General features: G+C 62.6%; 2 protein-coding genes across 4 annotated transcripts in view; one reads left to right on the forward strand and one right to left on the reverse strand.

The window, feature by feature from the left end:
* TSPAN9 (tetraspanin 9) overlaps window positions 1–3,930 on the forward strand; it is a gene marked incomplete at its 5' end in the record, with an annotated part of 183,463 nt that extends 179,533 nt beyond the window's left edge. For all 3 annotated transcript variants that reach the window (XM_082666437.1, XM_082666438.1, XM_082666436.1), the window contains one exon: window positions 602–3,930. In XM_082666437.1, coding sequence (XP_082522563.1) covers window positions 602–673 — 72 coding nt within the window. In that variant the 3' untranslated portion in view covers window positions 674–3,930. The remainder of the gene's footprint in view (window positions 1–601) is intronic.
* Window positions 3,931–8,670: 4,740 nt separating this feature from the next.
* Window positions 8,671–22,130, reverse strand: part of TSPAN11 (tetraspanin 11) — a 63,000-nt gene continuing 49,540 nt past the window's right edge. The window contains exons 5-9 of the mRNA XM_082666803.1: window positions 19,059–19,133; window positions 17,906–18,010; window positions 15,154–15,312; window positions 14,735–14,821; window positions 8,671–8,827 (exon numbers count right to left, since the gene is read on the reverse strand). Of these exons, the coding sequence (XP_082522929.1) occupies window positions 8,768–8,827; window positions 14,735–14,821; window positions 15,154–15,312; window positions 17,906–18,010; window positions 19,059–19,133 (486 nt within the window). The 3' untranslated portion in view covers window positions 8,671–8,767. The remainder of the gene's footprint in view (window positions 8,828–14,734; window positions 14,822–15,153; window positions 15,313–17,905; window positions 18,011–19,058; window positions 19,134–22,130) is intronic.

Raw genomic sequence — 22,130 nt, forward strand, 5'->3', positions numbered from 1 at the left:
CTCCGGTGCCGAGAGTGGGGCTCGGCTCGGGGCTGCCTGCAGCCCGGCCTGGACCAGGACGCCGGGGCCAGGCTGGGCCCCTCGGTCTCCAAGGTCACGGGCAGACCTTGAGTGTGAGTGCCACGGGAAGTACGGTGTCCTTGGCCGCGCGATTCGCGGCGAGTGCTGGTGCCCGGGAGGCCGCAGGCTGGCTTCCTGCACATTCTGCTCCGCTCGGGATTGGGGGGCCGAGGGGACCCAGATGAATGGTAACTTCCTCCCAGCGGAGCAGCAGTCAGACGCCACGCCATGTACCCCAGGACCCCGCGGAAGTGAGGCGGGGGGCTGTCAACGTCCTGCCGCTACCCCCACGCCCCCAGCTCCCCGTCGGCTGCCACTTAGGGTCAGGTCCTGCCCTCACCGCGCTCTGAAACGGCAGGTTTCTGGGCCTCGAAGCTCGGTGACGTCCCGCACGGACAGTCCAAGCGGCCGAGGTCCCCACGTGCGGCCTCCCCTTTTCTGCATCGTTCTCACTCCGCCAGCATCTGCATCCTGCAGGGGGCTGCCTCACGTGCTCTGGGTGCCCGTGGCCCCCATCTGAGGCCTTCCCCGTGTCTTTCAGATTCTGGGCATGGCCTTCTCCATGACCCTCTTCCAGCACATCCACCGGACTGGGAAAAAATATGACGCCTGAGCGGGCCGGCTGAACGCCCCGGCCCCGCGGACACTGCGCCAGGGAAGAGGCCTTCAGCTTGTGTCGCCTGCCCGCACCCTCCAGACTGCTGACCCCTGCGCCCGCCGCCCTGGCCCGCCTTCCCCGCCGCCCGCTGCAGCTTTCTCGGCGGGCGGAGGCCAGGGAGGAGGAGGTGCAGAGACCTCGGGGTGCCGGGGTGCCCAGATTCCTGTATATTTGCCAAAGAAGACAGGGTGGGCAGGGACTGTGCTGTGGGGGCCCCCCAGCACCAGTGCGCTTCTGCCCTGTCCTTCCTCCGCTGACACTTTGTCCCCGCGTGGCGTGGGGCGGGAGGCGCAGGGCTCCCTCCCAGTGGAGAGACTGCGCGGCGGAGGCCCCGGTGCCCCTGGCCACCCGGAGAGCGGGTGCGCAGACGCGGGCGGGGCTGACCGTCTCCCGGCCGGGCCCCCGGAAACATCTCGCCCAGGCTTTTTATACCTTACAGTGTAACTTTTCTATTTTATTTTACTCTGATTACGATTATTCAGGAATACTATCTCTTGGATAAGTTTAGGGTTAGCTTTCTGATTTATAACTTTTTACTGCGTTGATTTCTGTAACGGTTTGATTTTCTTTCTGAGGGTGGGGACAGGCAGGGACAGGGCGTGTCCGCCCGGTTTCTGTCAGGACAGACCGCTGTGCACACTCAGGATGCTCTCGCCAGGATGCACTGAGGGTGGGAGAGCAGGGAGCCTGGGAGGGGCAGGGGAGACGGAGGCGCAGGAGGCCGTGTGGGGGCGAGGCCTGCAGGGTGCAGCGTTTACCGAGGCCCAGGCCGCGTGAGAGGCCCGGGCCGGGGGTCCTCTGGGGGCTGCGGGTGCTTTGCTTGGGAACGAGGCCGAGCGGTCGTGGGTCCTTATGCGTCACTGATGAGCAGTTCCTTTTCCCTTCTTCCTCCCTCCTGCCCTCTGTGGGCCCGGGAGGCTCCCCTTCCACCCCTGCGGGCATTCCCGCGACAGGTTCTGCAAACACGTTATTTCACAGACATTCCTGCTAGAAACTCTTGGACAAATACCTCTCTAGTTCAGACGCTGCTTACTCTCTCACATTGCTTCTGGAAGGGGAAGCGGTCCTTCCGTGGAGCTGCTCAGACAGCGGCAGAGGACCCACGACCACCAGAGGGGAGGGCGGAGCCGTGGTCGCTCCAGCCAGAGTCACTCAGCTGCTGACTCCGTGCTGGGAGGGAGGGAGGGAGAGACGTCCACCCGGGTCCCAGGACCTCATCTCCTTCCCTGGGGTTCATCGATGCTGGGGTGACTGGTGATCACGTCCTCTGCGACCCCAAGGCAGAGTACCGAGACCCAAGAGAAGTCAGACGGGATCCTGTTACGGTAGCCCCAGGACAGAGCAGCCTGAGTCAGGGCCTGGAGATGGACAGTTGGGGGGCATCCGACTGCAGCGGGGTGCCCCGACTAGGGTTCATGCTGGTCTAAGCAAGTTGTGCAGTTAAAAAAATAAGTCAAGAGTCCATGGGGCTGAGATTGGAAAGGTTTCCCCACCAGCTGGTACTTCCCCAGGTGGGCCTCACCTGGGCGCTGCCTTTGTTCTGCACTGTTTGGATGGGTGCCCTGACCTCCTGGGGGGCCCTGTCTCCTCCCCAGCCTCCACCTGTCTGTTCCGAGAGCTGAGACCTGGCCACCAGCCAGCAGCCCCCTTCTCCCTTAAGTACAAGACAGTTGGGACCAGTACAGAGCTTTTGGTGTGCTCAGGAGTCGAGCTTCTGGGTGCGGGACAGCAGAGAGTAGGGTGCGCTCAGCGGGTTGGGCAGAGCAGAGACCACCTCCTGAGACGGGAGTGGGTGCTCATGGGAAAGCCTGTGGGCAGGGCCGTGGGCAGAGGCCACAGGGGACGGGCCTTCCCCGCCCTCTGGCCCTGCCTTCCCGGGAGCCCAGGTCTGCAGAGCCCAGAGAGGACGCACCACCATTCCGCCGCGAGGGACCCTCCACAAACGAGCATTCGGGCGGCACAGTGGCACTGCTGCGTAATGGGTTTATCTTGGGGGGGGGTTTACGCCTATCAATGCAATGTAAAAGTTTTGTTGAAATCAGCAGCGAAAGCCTAGCACCTTGGTGGTGTATGGCCTCGCTGGCATCTTATGTTTCTGGGGCTTCAAGGGGCGTCCTCCGGCCCTGGGGCCCTTGCCTCCGGCCCCCTCCTCCCGCCAGCCCCTGCCCCGTCCGTCTGTCCACAGAGCCTTGTCCACAGTTCCCCAAACTGCCTTCTCGCCTGACCCTGTGCTTGGCTGTTCCGTGATTCGGCCAAGCCCGCGCACGGGGGCGGGGGGGCTCCTTCCAGGCCCTCGCCCACCGTGCAGAGTGGTCCCCACCGCGCCGTGTGACGTCAGTGATGGGGCCCAGCACCTGCTCGGTTTCTCCCGACCCTGCTCTCGAGGGCAGCACTACCTGAGGGAAACCCCTCCTTGGCGGCTCCCCTGCCAAGGTCACAGTTAGCTCAGTGGGGTCTGATGCAGGCGGTTTACAGAGTTGACTCCCAAGGCCAAGGTCCTGCAGACGTCAGGGGAGTGCCTGTCTCCACTCGGCCTCTCTCTGCAGCCGTCTCGCAAGGGAGGTGAGCCAGCAGGGCTGAGCACGGCCCTTGGGGACCCCAGCAGGTGCCGACCCCTGTTCCCCCGCTGGAGGCCCTCTCCTCTCTCCCCTCCAGCGTGGGCCTGCGTCGTGGCCCCTCACCCTGGAAAGGTTGCTGACCCACCCCAGGCCCTCATGCAGGTGTTCTGGTTTCACTTGGACCAGATGGCCGTCCGTCCTTGCTTTGGTGGCCAAAGAGTGGTCCAGGTGGATGGAAAGGATGTCCCGCCTCTCCGGCCCCTGCCCACCGCTGGTGGAGGTGCTAACAGCAGCGACCCAGCCAGGACGGAGCGGGAGCCGGTTGCCTGAGGTCCCCCCGCCCCTCAGCCCTTCAGGGCCGGCCTCTTGCGTTCCTGTTCTCCCATCCCCCCGCTCCGCCGCCACGAGGCCAAGTCCAGGCCGTGTCCTTGCCTCGCCACGCTGACCGGGCCCCTCGAGGGCCAGGCTTGGGGCTTGTGCCCACACGCTGCCCGCTGGGGCAGCATGGCCGAGCGGGGGGGCACGCGTGCTGTTTTCAGTGCACTTTTCTGCTTGCGATGCCGTATCTGTGCGCTTCCTTCCTCCTGGTCCTGGCTTACGGAACGCCATGTTTTTAGCATGTTTTTAAATAAAAACTGATAACGTGTCAAAAGCACACGCAGCCTGTCTCTTTGTGGTGTTTGTGTCCACGGAGCCACGACTGTGGCTTTTTCACGAGGTGTTGCTGTGGGGACCAGCCTGCCTTGTCCATGCACAGCCCACAGCAAGGGCCTCTCCCCACCTCCTCGGGCCCAGCTACAGATCTGCTGGGTGGGGAGGGGTCTCTGGGGTCAGGGGCCTGTCCTGGCGGCCTGGCCGCACCAGAGGCCAGCTCCCGCCTCAGTGTCTGCCACCCGCCACAGATGGCCAGTCCTGGGGTCCTGTAAGCGTGTGAGGGCGGGGCCAGGAACAAGTTCTCAGAGGCCCCCAGTGGGGCGGGGCTGTCAGCTCTAGGTACAGCCTCTCCCCGGTCCCTGCGAGGTTCCTGGGTTCGTGTGGGCCTGGCGTCTCTCCCAGGACTGAGGGGACCTCACGTGTGACTTGGTCTGGGCCGCACCCGCTGAGGGTGGCCCTGGGACGGCTTTCAGAGGGCAGGAGGCACCCGTCAGCAAGAGATGGTCGGCGGGGACGGAGGGCGGCATTGGAGCCGCGAGAGCCCTGATCTGCCGGCCAGCGGCAGCGGGAGGCTCCCAGCTCCCTCAGCTGGGGTTCTGGCTTGTGGGTTTTCCTCTGCTGTCATCGTCACAGTGACAAGGAACAGGAGAGGGGTGGGTGGACGGGCTGGGCGGGAAGGAAGGGTAGGTACAGCACGGGGTCTCCCTGAGCCCCTCCACACGTGGAGATCTGCCCCCCTCCTCAGGGGGAGGCCAGGCTGGCACGAACTGTCCTGGGCACCCACCTTGGCACCCCTTCCCACGGCTGCTGTGCCCCGAAGCCCCCGGGGGTTCGCTGAGGACTGAGGAGTCTGAGGCGACCCTCTCGAAGGTCCAGTGGAGTGGGGTCCCTGGGAGCCTCCCCAAGGACAGTTACCGGGGGACCTTGGGGCCGAGGGCAGGTGACCCTCTTGTCATCTGCTGAGGACCAACCAAGTCAGAGGAGCGCCGGTGGGGCCGCTCCCCCTGCCCATCCTGCTCTTACTCCTGCCCCAGCCCGTGGGCGCCCCACGGCGATGCCACCTGGCCCCTGTGCTGTCTGCTCCTGGAGCATCCCGGCCGCACTGTGAGCGCTGGGTTCCTGCCAGGTGTGCTGTGAGAGGCAGCTGCCCTGGCTGGGCAGGGGTCACAGCCTGTGAGCCGGTGGGTGAGTTTGAACTTCAAGCTAAGAGCAGTGGGCGCCCGCTGAGAGGCTTGAAGCCCGTGGGACCGGCTCAGCTCTGCCCTTGCGTGCCATGCCTCTGGCTACAGCGTGAGAACGAAGGGCGTTACCAGCGGGATGGGGGAACATCCAGGGCTTCCCTGGTGGCGCAGTGGTTAAGAATCCACCTGCCAATACAGGGGACACGGGTTCGAGCCCTGGTCCGGGAAGATCCCACATGCCACGGAGCAGCTAAGCCCGTGGGCCACAACTACTGAGCCTGCGTTCTAGAGCCCACGAGCCACAACTACTGAGCCTGCAAGCCACAACTACTGAGCCCACATGCTGCAACTACTGAAGCCCACGCACCTAGAGTTCGTGCTCTGCAACAAGAGAAGCCACTGCAATGAGAAGCCCACGCACTGCAACAAAGAGTAGCCCCCGCTCGCCAGAACTAGAGAAAGCCTGCGCGCAGCAACAAAGACCCAACACAGCCAAAAATAAATAAATTAAAATAAATAAATTTTTTAAAAAAAGAAGACATCCAGCTTGTTCTGAACCAGAGTAGGTGCTTGGCAAGACACTGGTCGAATCTGGGGCCTCAGGAGTCCCCAAACAAGAGGTGGGACCCCAAGGAAGAGCATCCCCCTGGCTGAAAACTGGAGTTGGAAGAGAGTGATCTGGGGGGCGGAGCTGGATGGAGTGTGGAGCAGGGATAGAGCTCAGGAGATGTGCGGGCTCGGTGGGCAAGCTTCCCCCCCTCCCCCGGGGGGCTTGTTCTGCTCTGCTGGTCCAGTAGCAGCATTCAACAAATCCACACAAGTCAGATTAAGTCAATGTCATTTTGGACACAAACGTATTGGCATTGCAATGGTTCCTTCTTAAAGTGTTCGGCAAAGATTGGAGGCTATTGATTTAGCCATCTGGTTTTTGCTGAGTGTAACGCAGCCATGGAGACGGACTAGTGTGTCTTCTTAAACTAACAAAAAGGGTAACAACCCTCCACAGGGCGTGCCCGGGCCAGGCTCTCCGGTTGACGCTGCTGCTGGGCTCTCCCTCTCGAGGCTCCCCTGAGCACTGCCCAGCTGCCCTCAGTGCCCCTTGATGCTGAGCAGAGGGTGTAGCCAGGCCCCAGTGTGCTCTGGGGGTCTGGTGGGTAGAGCCTGCTGCCACCCAGAGATTTTTCTCCGGGTGTCTGCAGAGCTCAGGGAACCAGCCTCGCCCAGCGTCTGCAGCAAGGCTGATCCAGCGTGTGGACAGGTGAGGCCCTCTCACTGGTCTATGGCCTCAGGAAGCTCCTGGTCTTTTGCCTCCCTCTCCCCGCACTGAATTCCTGCAGGACCAATATAGTCTCAATAGATATCTCCTCTGGGTCAACAGACCCAGTTCCAAAGGACTCAGCCTTCTTACTTACTGGTTGGCAACTCAGGGAAAGCATGTGAAATTTGATCTGTGGTCCCCAACCTGGGGTTCCCTAAACACCAGATAAGGACTTTCAGGGACACTTACAGCTTTTGAAGGGTCTGGTGGAAACCGTTCCCACCTCGTGAAACGGCGCCAATGGGACCATTAGCCCTCTTGGCTCCGGCTGGCCTGGCTGACGACAAAGTGCAAGGACAGAGTCTGGACCTTGCTGACGGACAGGGCTGGGTTCGTGCTTTACTGACTGCCCTCTTCACCCCCTGGCCTGACCCAGAGGCTCCCCCAGGCCCCCCTGCCGGCCGTCAGTCACTGTGTCACCATCTTCAGCCACTGCGTCATCTTCAGCCAGTGACGGATGCAGGGGGAGAGCGGGAGCGGGGCTTCCTGTGCCCCCACTGACAGCCTGTCCATTCTCAGCTGGGGGACGGAGGGAAGCAGGGCCCAGCTCGCGGCAGCCCAGCCACTGCAGCCTGACAGCCCGGCCCTCAGAGCTGGCACGGAGCGGCAGGCGACGGGCCCGCCGGCGGGCACCGAGGCGGACAGCTTCGCAAAGGTTTCGTGCTGCCCACCCACCTGACCGGGGCCCCGCTGACTGCCAGCCTGTGTAGACAGCAGTGCCCACCACCCCCAGCGCTGCTTGTGTGCAGCGGGGAGGGGCCTGCAGGTGTGCCGGCCCCCCGGGCACACTTGAGCGTTTGCGCGGACACGCGTGCATACTCACGCTCACGGTGATGGTGCAGGTGAGCCGACATGCCGGCCCAACAAGACAGATGTGCTCAGACGTGCCTAGACCGGGTCCAGCCCCTGCTTGATACCCAGGCCATCGGAGGGCGGCCCCGTGGTTGTTCAGAGAATAATCTCGACCAAGATGCGGGCGTGACACAGGAGGAGGGCAGGGCTGTGGACTCCCCTGCAAGGTGGGCTCCCCCCAGGGACATCCCTGGTGGATGGAGGGCTCACACAGTGAATGGGACTGTCGGGTTCACACCAGGCGAGGGGCTCGCGCCCAGCCTGCAGACCCCCGCACCACCCCGTGCCCCCGTCTTGGGGCCACCCAAGCCCAGCTGGCCCAGGTGCTCCCACGGACCCCAGCCCCGCCCACCTCAAGCAAGTTTTCTAGACAGAAGAGTGAATGAAGTAGAACGAGCGCGTTCTGTCACAAAAGACGAAGCATTTACTTCCTTCTGGCTTCACACTGGGCAACCTGGGTCCCCCAGCTTCTCTGAATTACGATGGAAGTCGCTTTGCTTTGGGGTGAAAAGTGCCCCCCCCCCGCATCTGGGGACGGGGACAAATGAACTGGTCCCCGTGGAGAAACGCTGCCACTCTGGAGTGAGGTGGCCCGGGGTCCCGGTACCGGCGGGAGAGTGTGACGTCAGCCTGGCCTCTAGCCCTGCAGAGAACTTGGGACTTATGGTTATTTTTCGATTATATGCACGAATCCCAGGAAGTTGGAGGGCAGCAAAGATAATCGCAGCACCATGTTTTTTGGCTTTGGTGCAATCTGGGATTGCTGGAAAGCTGGCCTCCCTTTTAATGAACTGGCATCGGTGACCCTGAGATTCAAGCCATGGACAGGAGACCCCCGAGGGGCATATGGCTAGAGACGGGGCTTGGGGACCTCTCCCGGGGAGGAGCCCAAGGCAGGACCCTGCTCCCGGCCCTGGCAGCTCCACCCCGCCTGCGCCGCCCAACCCCGGCCCTGCAGGAAGGAACCGGGCCACCTGACACTCCTTTCCAGGTGAGAAGGTGTGGTGGTGGGCAGAAGGCTAGGTCTTCTGGGGGCAGAGCCAACCCTACCTGCCCACCTGATGCATTTCCTGGGCCGGGGTGGGGGGGGAAAGCACACCTAGCAGAGGCACGAGGAAGGATGCTGAGCACAGGTGGGAGGGTCACGGGCCCAACGTAAGCATCGCAGAGGGGCCAAGGTTTCTAGCCCTGGTTCAGGGTTCAGGAGCAGGGAGGGCTCTGGAGAGCCCTGGAGAGGCTCTGGCTGTGGTCTCCCAGCAGGCTCCGTCCCCGGCCTGGGGGTTCTGGCGGTGAGCCCACAGAAGTGCAGGGAGGGGGCTGCAGGAGCCATGGTCTCAGGCACTTGTGGGTCCCAAGGGGCTGGGCACAGAGTGGGGGTTGTTTCCGGGAGCTTCTAGGCCAGCTGATACTGATGTCGCAGGCCTGGCCGATGGCATTTGGGCCCCTGAACTTGCGAGGGGCAGTGGGACGGGGACAAGGTTGGCCGTTAGTATAAATGCAGCTGGACTCTCCGGTGCAAACAGCAGGTGAGAATCATTCCGCAGATCTGCCGGGTGGAAAGAGCAGAGGGACAGAGCAATCAGAGCCCGCCAGTGTGCCGGCCAAGGGCGCCCTGGAGCTGGGCTTCCCACCCCCAAGTGCCCCCTGGGGACCTGATCAGGGGGCCCTGGGCCTGGGACTCTGCATTTCTAACAAGCTCCCACGTGATGCTGGGGGTGGAGGTGGGGACCACGTTGAGAACCACACCCAAGAGCGGTATTTCTCACACTTGAATGGTCACGGATCCCCGGGGACCCTGTTAGCTGCAGATTGCAATTCTGTGGCCTGGGTGAGGGCCTGCACGTCGAACCAGCTTCCCGTCCACACGGCGGCTCTGTGGTCCCAGATCTTCTCTGGAGATGGCCTGGTTTTATTAGATTCCGAACGGTGACACCGCCACTCCCTCGTTGCTGGCTGAAGCCGTCTTTCCTGAGGAAAGTCTGTCTACATCTTGCTGCTCTCAGATACCAGAGAAAAACAAGGCCCCGGAGTCGATTCTCTGGCCGACGTGCAGGAGGGGAAACTGAAGCCCTCAGTGGAGCGTCCAGGACCGTCACCAGCTCATCTTGTAAACCAGCTCGGGACACGGCCCCAGCCCCAGGCCCGGGGAGCCTGCCTGCCAGCCCCTCTGTCCCATCTCCGAGCTGCCCAGAGCCGGGCAGTGCTGGGCAGTCGCCTCCCACGTCTCACTTGCCCGTCTCTAAACGCAGAGGATGAGGACCTTTGTTCCCCACCCTGTTCTTTGTTTGCTTCTTCCTCTTCCTCTCCTCCCTCACGCGCGAGGATGCACTGAGAACGCGGAGGTGAGGCCGTGTCAGACCGAGGAGGCCCAGGGCTGGGGCCGTGGCCCTGATGAAGATGGCGCTGCTGGCTTCCGGCTCCTGGCCCGCAGGAGGGGACACTGGGAGGGCAGCCCGTGACTGTGCCGCGGACAGGGGTCCAGGTGGGTTTCCCAAATATAGGAAACAGTACCCCATCTTTCCCAGTGGCTGCTGCTGACCTGATCTTTCCAGGGTACCTCCGGATGCACACGGAGGAGGACAGGCTGATGAGGACGGCGTGGGGCTGGCAGACCCTAGTTTCTCTTTGAGAGACTCAAGGAGGGAGCAGAGGTCGAGCCCTTCTGTGCCCCCTTCCTCCCTCCCCTCTGTCCCCACGCGGGAGTTTCACGCCCTGGGAACACAGCTTTCAGCTTTCAGACTTGGTGCTAAGAGCAGCGCTAATCCACCTCTGGGATTCGGAGCCATGGGCTCAAAGGTGGCTTAAGAGGTTATCTCATCTCCCGCTGGCTTTAAGCGGATGGCGGTCACAGTCATTCCAGCCAGGTGGCGTGCAGGCCCTCTGCCCTGTCCCACCTCATGGTTTGATGACTTGTCCTGGGGGATCATCTTGTCAGGGAGAGGCCAGATGGGGGCAGCTGGACCAGCACAGACTTGTGGCTGCATCCCCTACGGCACACCTCTCATGCCGGGGAGGGCCCGGAGGGCTGAGCGTCCAGCACGCGCACTCTGTACATGACATGTGTCCCAAGGGTGCCCCTGGGGAAGGCACGGCGAGGTGGACGTCAGCGCATGTCCAAACACACACACACACACACACACACACACCCCACCCTGATGCATGCAGAGGGGCAGACGATGTGCTCATCAACACGTGGGCACATGTACACACACGTGTATACACATGTGCACATGCACACACACACCACTTTGATGCATGCAGAGGGGCCGAGGATGTGCACATTCACACACGCACGCACGCACGGACGCACACACACACCACCCTGATTCCCATAGGGGAATGGGCCCAAACTATCCAGTCCCTGAGGGACCCCCAGTGTCCCGTTCCTGACAGAGGACATGGGGGACTCAGCACAGACGGCTGTGAGCAGGGAACACACAGGCCAAAGGGGCTGCAGGAGCAGGAGATGGCAGAGGGTGGGCTGGACAGGCTGCTGGGCTCAGCCTGTGTGGGGCACGGGTGAGAGGTGCCCTCTCCTAGTAGCCTGCCTGGAGGCGGTGTTTGCCGCGTGCGGGCTTTTTAACAGGGAGGCCGGCATGCTTTTAGCCTCTTGTGAGGTTTTTGGGACGGCAGCCGGCTGTCATTACAAGCATCAAGGATGGGCCAGGGAGGTCCAAGAAGCCGTTCTGATAAGATCTTTCAGTTCCCCTTTAAATGACCTGCAGACCCCAATCTCGCTGTCCTGTATGTTTCTGGGCTCAGGTTTCCATCCTACGTTGTGGGAATGTCAGAGTGGGAGTGGGTTAGCTTCTATCTGGGGCTCTGTGACCTTGGGTTCAGTCATAACCTCTGAGCCCCAAGTTCCCCTCTATCAATAGGAAAACATCCAGACCGTACATAGGTCCAGAGCCTTCCCAGTGAGATTCTTTGAAACTCAGTATGACAAGACCAACACCACGGCACCCAGCCCCTTCTGCACCCTGAGCCTGTGAGAGGCTCCCCAGGGCCCTCAGGATAAACCTCCCCCATCCCCCAGCCATCCAGGGCTTTGCACGTGTAGTCCCCTCACCCTGGCATGCTTCCCCCTTCTGCTTCTGTCAAACTCCTTCAAGGCTTAATTATATATCACTTCCTCCAGGAAGCCTTCCCTGATTGCCCATGATGGTTCAGGTCTCCTATGTGCTCCCCAAACCCCAGGGCTCACACTGTGTGCGTGGCTCCTGTGTTCTCTGTGTCTCCTCCCCTAGAGTGAGAGCCCCTAGCAGAGGGGACCACGTGCTGCTGGCTGGTGTGGCCTGGCACTGGGCAGGGCGCCTGGCACACAGCAGCTCCTGTTACAAAGCTGACAAAGAGTGCTCGCCCTCGCCCTCCTTTGCCCACCCTGCCCCTGAGAGGGAGGCTCCCGGATTCTGTGTGTGAAGAGGACGGTCGGAAAAGGGGCTGAGCCACTATGTCCTTTTTAGATAGAAGCTTCCTGGCCAGAATACGCTGACAATTAGCTTCCAAAGTGACCTCAGCGTGGACAGCCTCCAAAGCGCGCCCACGGAAGGGGCCGCGAGGGTGGAGCTGGGTCCTGGCCTGGTGCCCCAGAGGGGCGTGAATAGGTGGGGCCGTGTTCTCAGCCCCGAGCACACACGTGGATCACCTGGAGGGATTTAGAAAACACCCGTGCGTGGGTCTCGCCCCAGACCAACAGCCAGGATGTGTGCGGATGGAGCCTGAGCAGTGGTAGTTTTTAAACCTGATTCTACTGCGTGTCCAGGGTTGACACACCCGCCTAGAGAATCTTCGAGTTTTTCCCGGACTACAAGCCTACGATGTGGGGCACCTTGCGGGTCTGGAAATCCAGTGTACGGAGTCACACAAGACGGGAGGGTGGAGGGGCCCTGCCAGCTCTTGCTGAAAGCGACAGGTGCACAGCCTGGCAGGTGTGGGACCTCTGTCCTTCAGTGTCCCCACCAGCCCCCAACCGCTGTCCCAAGCTACAGCCAGGAGCACTCTGCGCTCTTCAGGGACGCTGCCGGCTGGCTCCAGTTCTTTGAAAGTTCTCCAGTCGGGCTCCCTGTAAATTCCCCTTCCTGTTTCTGTCTGTCCTCCGGCCCCTGCCCGCCCCGCTCAGGACTGTCTGGGGGGTTAAGGACCGCGAGGGTGCGGTCCTGTCCCCCAGCTCCTGATCTCTCCCACTGCTGACTTCCAGGCCCCCAGGGCTCCTTCTCACGTGTCTCCTCCCGGCTGCACGCTGGACCCACCAGGGAGCTTTACAAGCACACAGCTGCCCGGCTGCCAGCCCCAGATGGCGTTATTTAATTGTTCTGGGGGTGCAGCCTAGGCCCGGGGCGTTTTAAAGCTTGCCAGGTGACCTCAACGTGCAGCCCTCAGAGGCTCCAGGAGGCCCGTCCCCCTCTCGCATCCTGGCCACCCAGCCTGCCAGCATCTCTGCAGGCAGACCAGTGCCTGGTCCACGCGCCCTGGAGGCACACGCGACGTCTGGCTGGAATCAGCTTTGCTACGTTCGTCGTTTGTCGTTGCTTCCTGCTTGGTCTTCAGAGTATTCATGAGACATCTACCTAACGTCCCAAGAAGCGGCAGCACCTCCGTCTCGCTGAGGCAGGAGCCTTCCCAGAAAGTCGGAAAATCGCGGGGGGCCAAGTGCTTCCTGAGGGCTCTCACGCCAGGCTCATCTCCCGACTCCTCCATCGCATCAGCTCTGGCTTCATGTTGAATAACTGGGTTCCTGTGCAAGACTTCCAGGATGAGAGATCGCTGCTGCTTAAAAAAGGCTTGCAGACATCAGACTCCTCCATTTTCCAGGTAAAGAAACTGAGGCTCAGGAGGGAGGGTGGCTCCCCAGATCACACAGAAGGGGGGGCTCCGTCTACCACGGGGGCCTCTGACTCCAGGCAAGACTTCCCCTGTTCCTGAGGACGGGGGGCATGACATCTTGGCCTTGTATCTCCAGGGCCTGGGGGTCTCCGAAGCGCCAGGCTGGGCGGGTGTGGGGAAGGTGCTAGGTGCCTGGTGGAGGATGGCAGCCCGGGGAGGCTGGCCTGGTTTGAGCCCCTCCTCGAGGCTGGGTGGTAGCTCCAGAGCCAGCCGGCAGGGGCCGCTGGAGCCCCGAGGCTCGGCCGCCGCAGCGGAACAGACGGAGAAAATGGGCCAGGGATGGGGACCCAGAGGTGGCCCGGTGACACTCTCTCCGGGGCATGAGCACAGTCCCGCAGGGCGCTGTGGAGGATGAGCCGCCCTTGGTGGGGGTCAACGGGGGGCTGCGGGCACCTGCCCTCGACCCGGTGACCCGGCCTCCTCAGCGTTACTCCTACAGCTGGACGTGTCCCACCCTGACCTCAGGCTCAGCGGTCAGCCCGCTCCCTGCCCTTGGCCTCACTGTTTCATCTTCAGCTTCACGCTTTTGAGAACAGAGGTCAGGAGGAAACGGACGGAGAGTGCGGCCCAGGTCCGGTCAGCGTCCGCAGAGCAGGCCCCCAACACCTGAAGTCGGCAACAGGTGTCCGGGAAGCTCGGCAGAGTAGGAGCCGCAGTGCAGAGCATCCCTCCCCCGGCTCCGGCTTGCGGCCCCCCGGGAGTCAGCGCACCGAGCGGAAGGCCTGCCTGGGCGGTGCGAAAGGGCCGTGAGTGCCCCCCACCTGCCGCCCCCGGCTCGCTGCGCCTACACCTGAGTGTGGGTGAGGGGGGCAGGAGACAACTCGGCTCTTTTGAGAGACGCTGTGCCCACGTAGAAACGATGAAACGGTGGTGGGTACCATTTTCTGAGTGTCTGCTGTCTGCCCAGCGATGAGCTGAGTAATGTATGTGCACGATGCCCATCCCCTCTGGTCACCCATCAGCTCCTTTTTACAAACGAGGAACTGAGGCTGCACCCGCAACTAGACTCCTGGGTGGTGGCCGGGGGAGGGGTGTGGAGCGGTGAAACGGAGCAAAAGGCATCGCGCATCCTCAGAGCACAGAGCTGGGTGTACATACCTCCAGGGCACGCACACGTGCATCACACACACGCGCACACGTGCACACAGAGGAATGAGCGCGTGTCCATGCATGAGAATATACACATATGCACAGCCCGCCTAAACACGTATGTGCATCCGGCCCCGACCACGTACACCCAGGTGCATGCAGACACACCCATGGACCACTCGGACCACAGCAGGCTGTGCACACACACCCCCGCGTGCACACACAGAGTGCATGCACATACCTGAGCCCACACTCCCACTCCTCCCAGGTCTCTGTGCCTGACAAGTTCAAGGTGGCCCCAAGGCCCGGGTATTTTCCTTCATGTTTTCTCGGCTGCAGAGGGAAGAGGAGGGGATGGGGGAGGAGGGGGCAGGCAGGGCAAGGGCGGGCAGAAGGCCAGGATCTGCGACCTCAGCTAGCGAGAGAGGGCTTCAGAGTTCCAGACACTGCCCCCCGCACCCGAATCCCTGCTCCAGCTCACCTGCAGGCAGGCCACCCCGATGCCCACCGCCCCCATGAGCAGCAGGTGGTCGGCCAGGAACTGCTCCAGCTTGGTGATACAGCCTCCCTGGAAGGTAGTAAGGCAGGTCACACACCCCTTGGCCCAGAGGTGTGTGAGGATGGGGAGGGAGGGCTGGCTGGGGGGCTACGCCCACCCAGCTCAGGGAGGCCAGACACTTAAAGGGCCGGGTCCAGCCTTTCAAGTGCCCGTGGGCTTCTCAGGTGGCCCAGGGGTGTGCCACGATGTCCCCGCATCTCCCAGGAGTGGCTGCCACCCCCAGGCTTCGTGGGGACCTTGGAAGGCCCACCGCCGTGTCGTGGCCGGTGAGTATGATCTCCACCCGGCCCATCTTGAGCCTTTCCGGGCCGCCCGCCTGCCCCGGCAGGACGGGCACTTACCTCCACCTTGTAGATGTTGGAGGGGTGTGCCCGCTGGCCGCAGCGCGCCACCACGGTCTTGCAGCAGCTGTCGGGCACCCGGCGGCCCTCGGCCTCTGGAGACAGAATGTACGTGCTGTGCTGCCAGTCGGCTGAGCTGTTGCTTCCGCAGCACCTGAACTGGAGCGAGAGACGGGGCTGGAGGTGAGGACCCGCCCGGGGGAGGGGCGGGGCCCTCCAGCCCCTCGCTTACGGGGCCGCAGGACAGTCTTCAGCTCTTAATCCAATCCCTCCTTGCTTCCGCGATTTCTTCCCTTCCCCTCTTTTGAGCGGGAGGCTGGCTCTGCGGGGCCCTCCTCTTCGGGCGGGTGGAGGGCCGGTGGCAGGAACACCGATCACCACCTTTTTTGTTCACCCACGTCCTTTAAGGAGATTGCGCTGGGTGTCCCTGGGGCAGGGAGGGTCTGGGAGAAGATGTGGGGAGATGGATGCCAGCGGGTCCCCCAGGGAGTGGGGCCGTGTACCACTGCATGCAGGCCCAGGGCAGCACCAAACCACCAGGGGGTGCTTTCCTGGTCATCCAGGGAGGTAGGACACCCCCCCACCGGCACAGGGTCGCAGCCTTCCCAGAGGCTCAGATGCCCCCCATCCAGGCCTCGAAGCCTCAGATCCCCTAGACCTGCAGGACACAGAGGTGCCCAGAGGCCACACACAGCCAGCTCAGTGCCGAGCAGAGGGGCCGAACAAGACCAGGGTCTTCCACACGGCTCCGGGGCGTGGGGAGCACCAGCCCGGGCCTCAGGGGAGCCGGACAGCTGGACACGGTTTATTTCCTGCACCCCGAGTTAGGGGACTGAGACTCAAGTCCCTGTAGGGGCCACAGAACACGGCTGTTGTGAGGCTCTCTGGTGTGTGGGGTGGAGGTACATTTAGTCCAGTTAACAAGCATTTATTAGGCACCGGCTGTGTGCCAAGAGTGAAGCTAGGCCCTGGGCCTGAACTTGAGTAAGAAGCTCCTGGCTTTCCCAAGCTTGTCACTGACTATCGCTTAGTAGGAGGGACAGAGGTGCTCACGTGGGCAAAGGGCCAAGGAGGCCCCGCAAGGCAGCAGAGGAGCCCGAGGACCAGGCGGCAGGGAACAGCACGGACAGCAGGGAACAGCATGGCGTGTGCTGGGAATCCCGCGGGACTGTCCTCGTATGCCACCTGCACAGGTCGCTTAGCCCCCCTGGCTTCGGTTTTGCCCCCGGTAACATCGGGATGGCCAGGTACCTCCACGAGGGCTGCTGTGAGGCCTGAAAGCGGCGGGTCACGTAAAGCACTTGGCCACGAGCCCAGTACAGAGGAGGCAGTTAGCGAGGGGCCCCCTGTGGTCACCATACGTGCGTGAACACAGGCCCGTGGTGCGGCCCGGAGCCCAGACACTGCCTCTCAGGGTTCAGTGTCCTTAGGCCCAAGATGCGGGCCGGGCCCAGTGTCCCTCAGGTCCCTGTGAGGGTGTTCTAGGTGTTCCTGGCATGTGTGGGAACCCGAGTCCATGTGCTCTGGTGCCCGCGGGGCAGCACTGCAGAGCTGGCCCCCTCTGCTTAGACTGTGCCCTCCTGTCCTCTCCCCCCGGCAAGCCCAGCTGGCCTCCCCGGCCCCGCTCTCCATGTCAGGGTCCCCCAGCCTCACCTGCACCGCGGTGGCCTGTGGGGTGTCGGGCTTCCTGAGAGAGGCCCCAGGGCAGCGACCCAGCACACTTCCTATGTGGGAGGCCTGCCAAGTGCAGACGGAGCTGGACGGGGCTGCCCAGCCGGGTGTGTGTGCACCTTGGGGACAGGGCTGCCCTTCGCCACTACACTGGAGGACAAGAGAGCCCCTGGGAGCTGGGCCAGTCTTGGGGAAACAGGGCAGGTGCCAACCCCTACTGAACTAAGACACAGCCGGAGCTCAGGGTCCCCCAGCCTCTTCCCCCTCTACTTGCCTGGGGTCCCGGCAAAAAGGCCACGGCCCCAGGCCCAGGGTGGGACTGCAGACGCAGGATGGCACAGGGCCCACAGGGTGAGGGTGGCGTGGGTGGCAGGGAGCAGGGGCACCAGGGCAGGCGGGGAGCATTGTCTCAAATTCTCCAGCACGAAACCCCCAAGATTGCAAGCTGCAGCATCCAACAGAGTTTTCTGGAACGTGGAGATGCCCTGTACCTGTGCGGCCCACCTTGGTGGCCACTAGACACGCGTGGCCACCGGGCAGTGAGATGTGGTGAGTGTGACCGAGGGCCTGCGGTTTACGTTTAGGTGTAAGGAGCCGCGTGTGGCCAGTGGTGGCCATATCGGCCTGAGGTCCACCTGCCCCCCCCAACCTCTGGCAGGACTGTGGGCCTCACTGCGGGGATCTGCTGAGGCTCTTCTTGGAAAGGAGAGACCGCTTTTCTGTGCCCCTAGTTCTGCCCGATGGCTGGCAACTGGGTAATTCTTACAGCGGCTTTGCTCAGATACCTCTGCCTGTCACAGTTCACTCTTCTGGGGCCTCAGCCGAATCCTGGTACCGCCAGCTTCCTGCCCACCAGGCACCCAGAGGGGCGGGCAGAGGAGGAGGAAAGAAGGAACCAGGATTCAGGAAGTAACTTCGTGGTGGGAGGGACTTCTACCTGTGGGCGTAGTTAATGCTCCCACGCCCTATGAGGCTCAGAGAAGCTTAGTGACTCGCCCAGGGTCACACAGACGGGAAGGGACAGAGTCAGGATGGGAACCCATGTCTGCGTGGCCTTCAGGCCCGCAGGGCAGGTGCTTACGTCCTGCTGTAGACGGTCTACGGAGGCTGTGATCTCCGCAGCGCCGGGCTGCCTGTAGTTCTGGGCCAGGGTCCGGGTCAAGTGCTGCCTCAGCTCCTCGCTCAGCTAAGGAGGGTGGAGAGGAAAGGTACGTCAGCAGAACCACCCACGGACCCGCCCCCACTACTCTAGAGCTCCTTGAACTTGAACGTTGCTATGGCCGAGGCCTCCCACACAGTGAACTGGGACCCCGGGCGGGAGGCGGGGTCCCTAGAGATGGCGTTGCGAAGGCTGGGGACCTGCGTTAGGTGGAGTGTGATGGGCTGAGCTGGGAGACAGGTGGGGCCCCAGAGCTCAAGGCTGGTGGGGGCACGGGTGAGGCTAGGCACTGGGTGCCTTTAAATACAGTCGTCCCTCGGTCCCTGGGGGGTGGTTCCAGGACTAGCACTGATCTTCTGCGGACGCTCAAGTCCCTTGTGTATAATAAGATGGCGCAGTATTTGCATATAACCTGTGCGCATCCTTCCGTATACTTTAAGTCACCTCCAGATTACTGATAACACCTAATGCAACGTAAACGCTGCGTAAATAGTTGTAAATACAGTGTAAATGTCACGTAAATAGCTGTGCACGGTGCTTTCACTGCCGTGGGCCAGCGTTCAATGCCTGGTCGCGGGGAACTAAGATCCCGCAAGCCACGCAGCACAGCCCCCCTCCCACCACCCCGCCGCCCCCCCCCAAAAAAAGTTGTGCACGGCAGAGTCAAGTTTTTCCTTTTAGAACTTTCTGGAATTTTTTCCCAAACATGTTTGATCTATGATTGGTTGAATCTGTGCACCTGGAACCCCTGAATATGGACGGCTGTACCTGTTGATTTTCATTCCGAGGTGATATTAAAAATATTTACAATCGTTATCTTGAGGACGTCCGTCAGTCGTATGGGCGCTGGCGTGAAAGGACAGTGCAGTCATCTGTCTCTACCAGCCGAATATCACCCTTGAGTCACTGAGCACCCAGTGGGAGGGTACCTGACCGTGGCATCCTTGGCCAAGGCAGGCGGGTGAGGCCCAGGACCACGTGCATGTCGCTGCCTCCGCAGCCCCATGCACCCCTCCCCGCGCTGTCCCTCCTTGGGGAGCCGACGGGGAAAGTACGAGGAGGACGCTTCACTCACCCTCTGGTAGTACACGTGGGCCAGGACCCCCGCCACCAGCTCAACAAGGAAGATCGCCAGCAACAGGCAGAAATACTAGGAGCGAGGAAAGAAGGTGGTCACGGCCGGGTCAAGCCTGGGCAGGCAGCCGGCCCTTCAGGACCTCTGACAAATGCTTCCCCAAAGCTGAGGGGGGCTCCCATCACTCACAGCTTCTTCCTACTCTTCCCAGCAGCCCTGGACGGGGGTCTGGACACCCACCTCTCCCGGCTGCTGGCCTGGAGTTCCCCCCTCCACCCTTCATGCACCGGTCTGCTGTCAGTTCATTAATCCGTCCACCCACCCAATGTTTATTAAACACCTACTGTATGCCAGGTATCGTTAAGTAAGGCAATTATTGGCCTCAATTATTGGTGGAAGGGACAGATAAGTAAGTGACTACAACGTTGTGTTATAAATGCTATTATGGGGCAGGCCCTAGAAACCATAGGAGGCCCCAGGTTGGGGAGGGCAGTCAGAGAGGGCTTCCTGGAGGAGGTGGCACCTGAGTGGCATCTCTAAGGATGAGATGCCAGGTGAAGGAAGTGGGAAGCACATGCCAGGTGGAGGGGAGAGCGTGGGAGGCCTGGAGGGTGCAGAGAGCTCCGGGGGTGGGGGGGCTACAGTTCAGGGAGTGGGGAGAGCCAGTGAGGCTTAGCGTGTTGATGCTGGCTGGGCAGCTACAGCCAAGCCTGGGGAACAGCAAAGCGCAGATCCTGGGAAAGGCACAGCCCTTCAAAGCCCTGCAGGGGCTCTAAATTCCCCTCACCACCGCTCCGCACATGTGTCACAGCCCTGCTGGCTGGCTTCCAGGCTGTGCACCTGGCTGTGACCGGCAGGAGGATGGGCCTGCATCCGTCTCCCACTCCCACCTGGCGTCACTGCTTGGTCCTGGGCTGCTCTTACAGGAGCCAAGGGTCGGAAATGCATGCCAGGCCCACGTGGCTGGGAGGGGACAGGGAGAGGGAGCTGAGGGAGGATGGAGATGAGGGCGGGGGACAGGAAGAAGGGGAGGAAGAGGAAGGAGGTACTGTTGGCTGCAAGCGGGCCCTCTGGGGCCGCTCAGCCCCTCCCTCTGAGCACTGGCTGGTGCCGCCTCCTTCCCCCCAGGGCCGCCCACCTGGCTGGCCACGCCAGGGCCACAGCTCCTGGTCACTGGATCACTGGGTTCCAGGGAAGGCTGAGGCTGGGGGCGAGCTCTGAGACTTCAGGGCCTGTCAGGTAGGGAATGGAAGGAGGGCAGGAGGGGATACAGATGGAAGGAGACAGTGGCAGGGCGGGGATTGTGGGGCCAGTTCCGAGGGATGCCTGTCCATGGGTCTGCAGGCATGGCCTGGACACCTCCCAGCCCACGGGGGAGCTGGCACAGAGAAGGAACTTTCCACCCAAGAGCCAGGCTTCCTCTCAAGTTAAGTGAATCCCGTGCCCCCGCCCCCATCTTACTGGGCCCCATCCCTCCCAGCATCAGAGCTGCTAGTGGTGGGGAAGCGGGGATGTGGGGAAGCGTTCCCAGTCTCTGCAGGAGTGGCGACCGCTGGCCCTAATCATCTGTCGGGCCTGAGGCAAGAGCACAGTGGAGGTCCCTGGTCCCCTTCCCTCCAAGCCCAGGCTCAGCGCTGCACCAGGAGAGCCTGTGTGCCCGAGCTCTGTCCGTCCCCAACCAGGGGCACATGCCCGGCCTGCAGCTCCTCTGACACGGCGGCCCCTCCACTTCCCCTGCCCGCCCGGCACCGAGGCCGCTCTCCTCCCTACGCGCAGTGACCGCCAGTTGCTCCCCTGGCTTCCTGGGTGCGCGCCGCACGCCCACGCCGGCTGCGCCGGGGGACGCGTCGGACGCCCACGCCGGCCGTGACGGGGGACGCGCCGCACGCCCATGCCGGCCGCGCCGGGGGAGGGCAGCGGGGGCCGAGGCTCCTCTCCATCACCCCTCCAGCTGCGGGTCACGTGGGAGGGTGGTCCTGGAGACGTGGCAGTGTCACGCTGCTCTGGGGACGTTGCTGCCACAGGTGCTGTCGAAGCCAGGCTGGGGAAGAGGGTGGATGGGAACGGAGGGCGACCCAACCACATCCTGACATGATGGCAGGCTAAATGAATACCTGCCAGCCCCTCAAAACTGTTCTGACGCATCAGCAGGCATCAAACAGACTACCTAACCTGCCGGAGTCGTCAGGAGGGGAAGGGCGGGCCCGAGAGGCTGTGACGCTCCCTCCCACCCAGGAGCTCCGGCCGGCCGTAAAGATGCCTCTGTGAGGGGGGTCAGGGCCGGGCTGGGCTCTGCAGGACGGAGGGCGGGTGCCAGGGACAAGGACGGCTGGGTGGTCGGTGGGCACGGGCACTGGTTCCAGGCAGTAGCTCCAGCGGCAGGAGGGCTGCAGGTGTGTGACTCACCTGCGCGGGGGAGGCCCTGACTCATAGCTTGGGGTGACAGTCCCCACTCCCTGGGATCCTGGCAGCCTGGCTTCTGGAGCTGGCCGGCTGGAGCCTGGGCACCGGGGCCGGGCTGGAGGGCTCTGCCATGTGGCGCCCTGAGCTCTGACACGCCTCGCCTCTGCCCTCTGCCTTGCCCTCCACCAAGTCTCCCCTGACGCCCCGGGTCCAGCCAAATCATCTCGCCCCACGGTGCAGGGGGCTGTCTGACTCCAGGCCCAGCCACCCAGCCTCCGCGCCTCTGCCCTGTGCCCCTGCCTGGAGTTCCACACGCAGCTCAGCCACGTCCTCCACGAGCCCGCCCTCGGGTCCCAGCCACATGCCTGCAGCGCTTCACCCGCCTCGTGTCCCGACAAGAACTCCAGCTCTTCTCCTTCTCCCCTGGGCTAGACCCGGGGCCCACCCTCCCTGCCTTCCGCCCCTCATCCCAGCCCCGGGCGTGGGCGTGGCCTCCGTGGGGTGAGGGACGTAACTCCACCCACTGCTCCCAGGAGCCTGCTTCTGGTGCTACTGCGCTGTCTCTCCAGGATGACCGTGAGCTTCTGGGGAACAGGTACCCTGTCTCAGGCTCCTCCGGCTCTTCCGCAGGGCCTGGTGCCCAGCTGGGTCTAGATGCTCGGACAGCAG

This window comes from Grampus griseus, assembly GCF_964374135.1.
Source record: "Grampus griseus genome assembly, chromosome: 11".
Classification (NCBI taxonomy): Eukaryota; Metazoa; Chordata; class Mammalia; order Artiodactyla; family Delphinidae; genus Grampus; species Grampus griseus.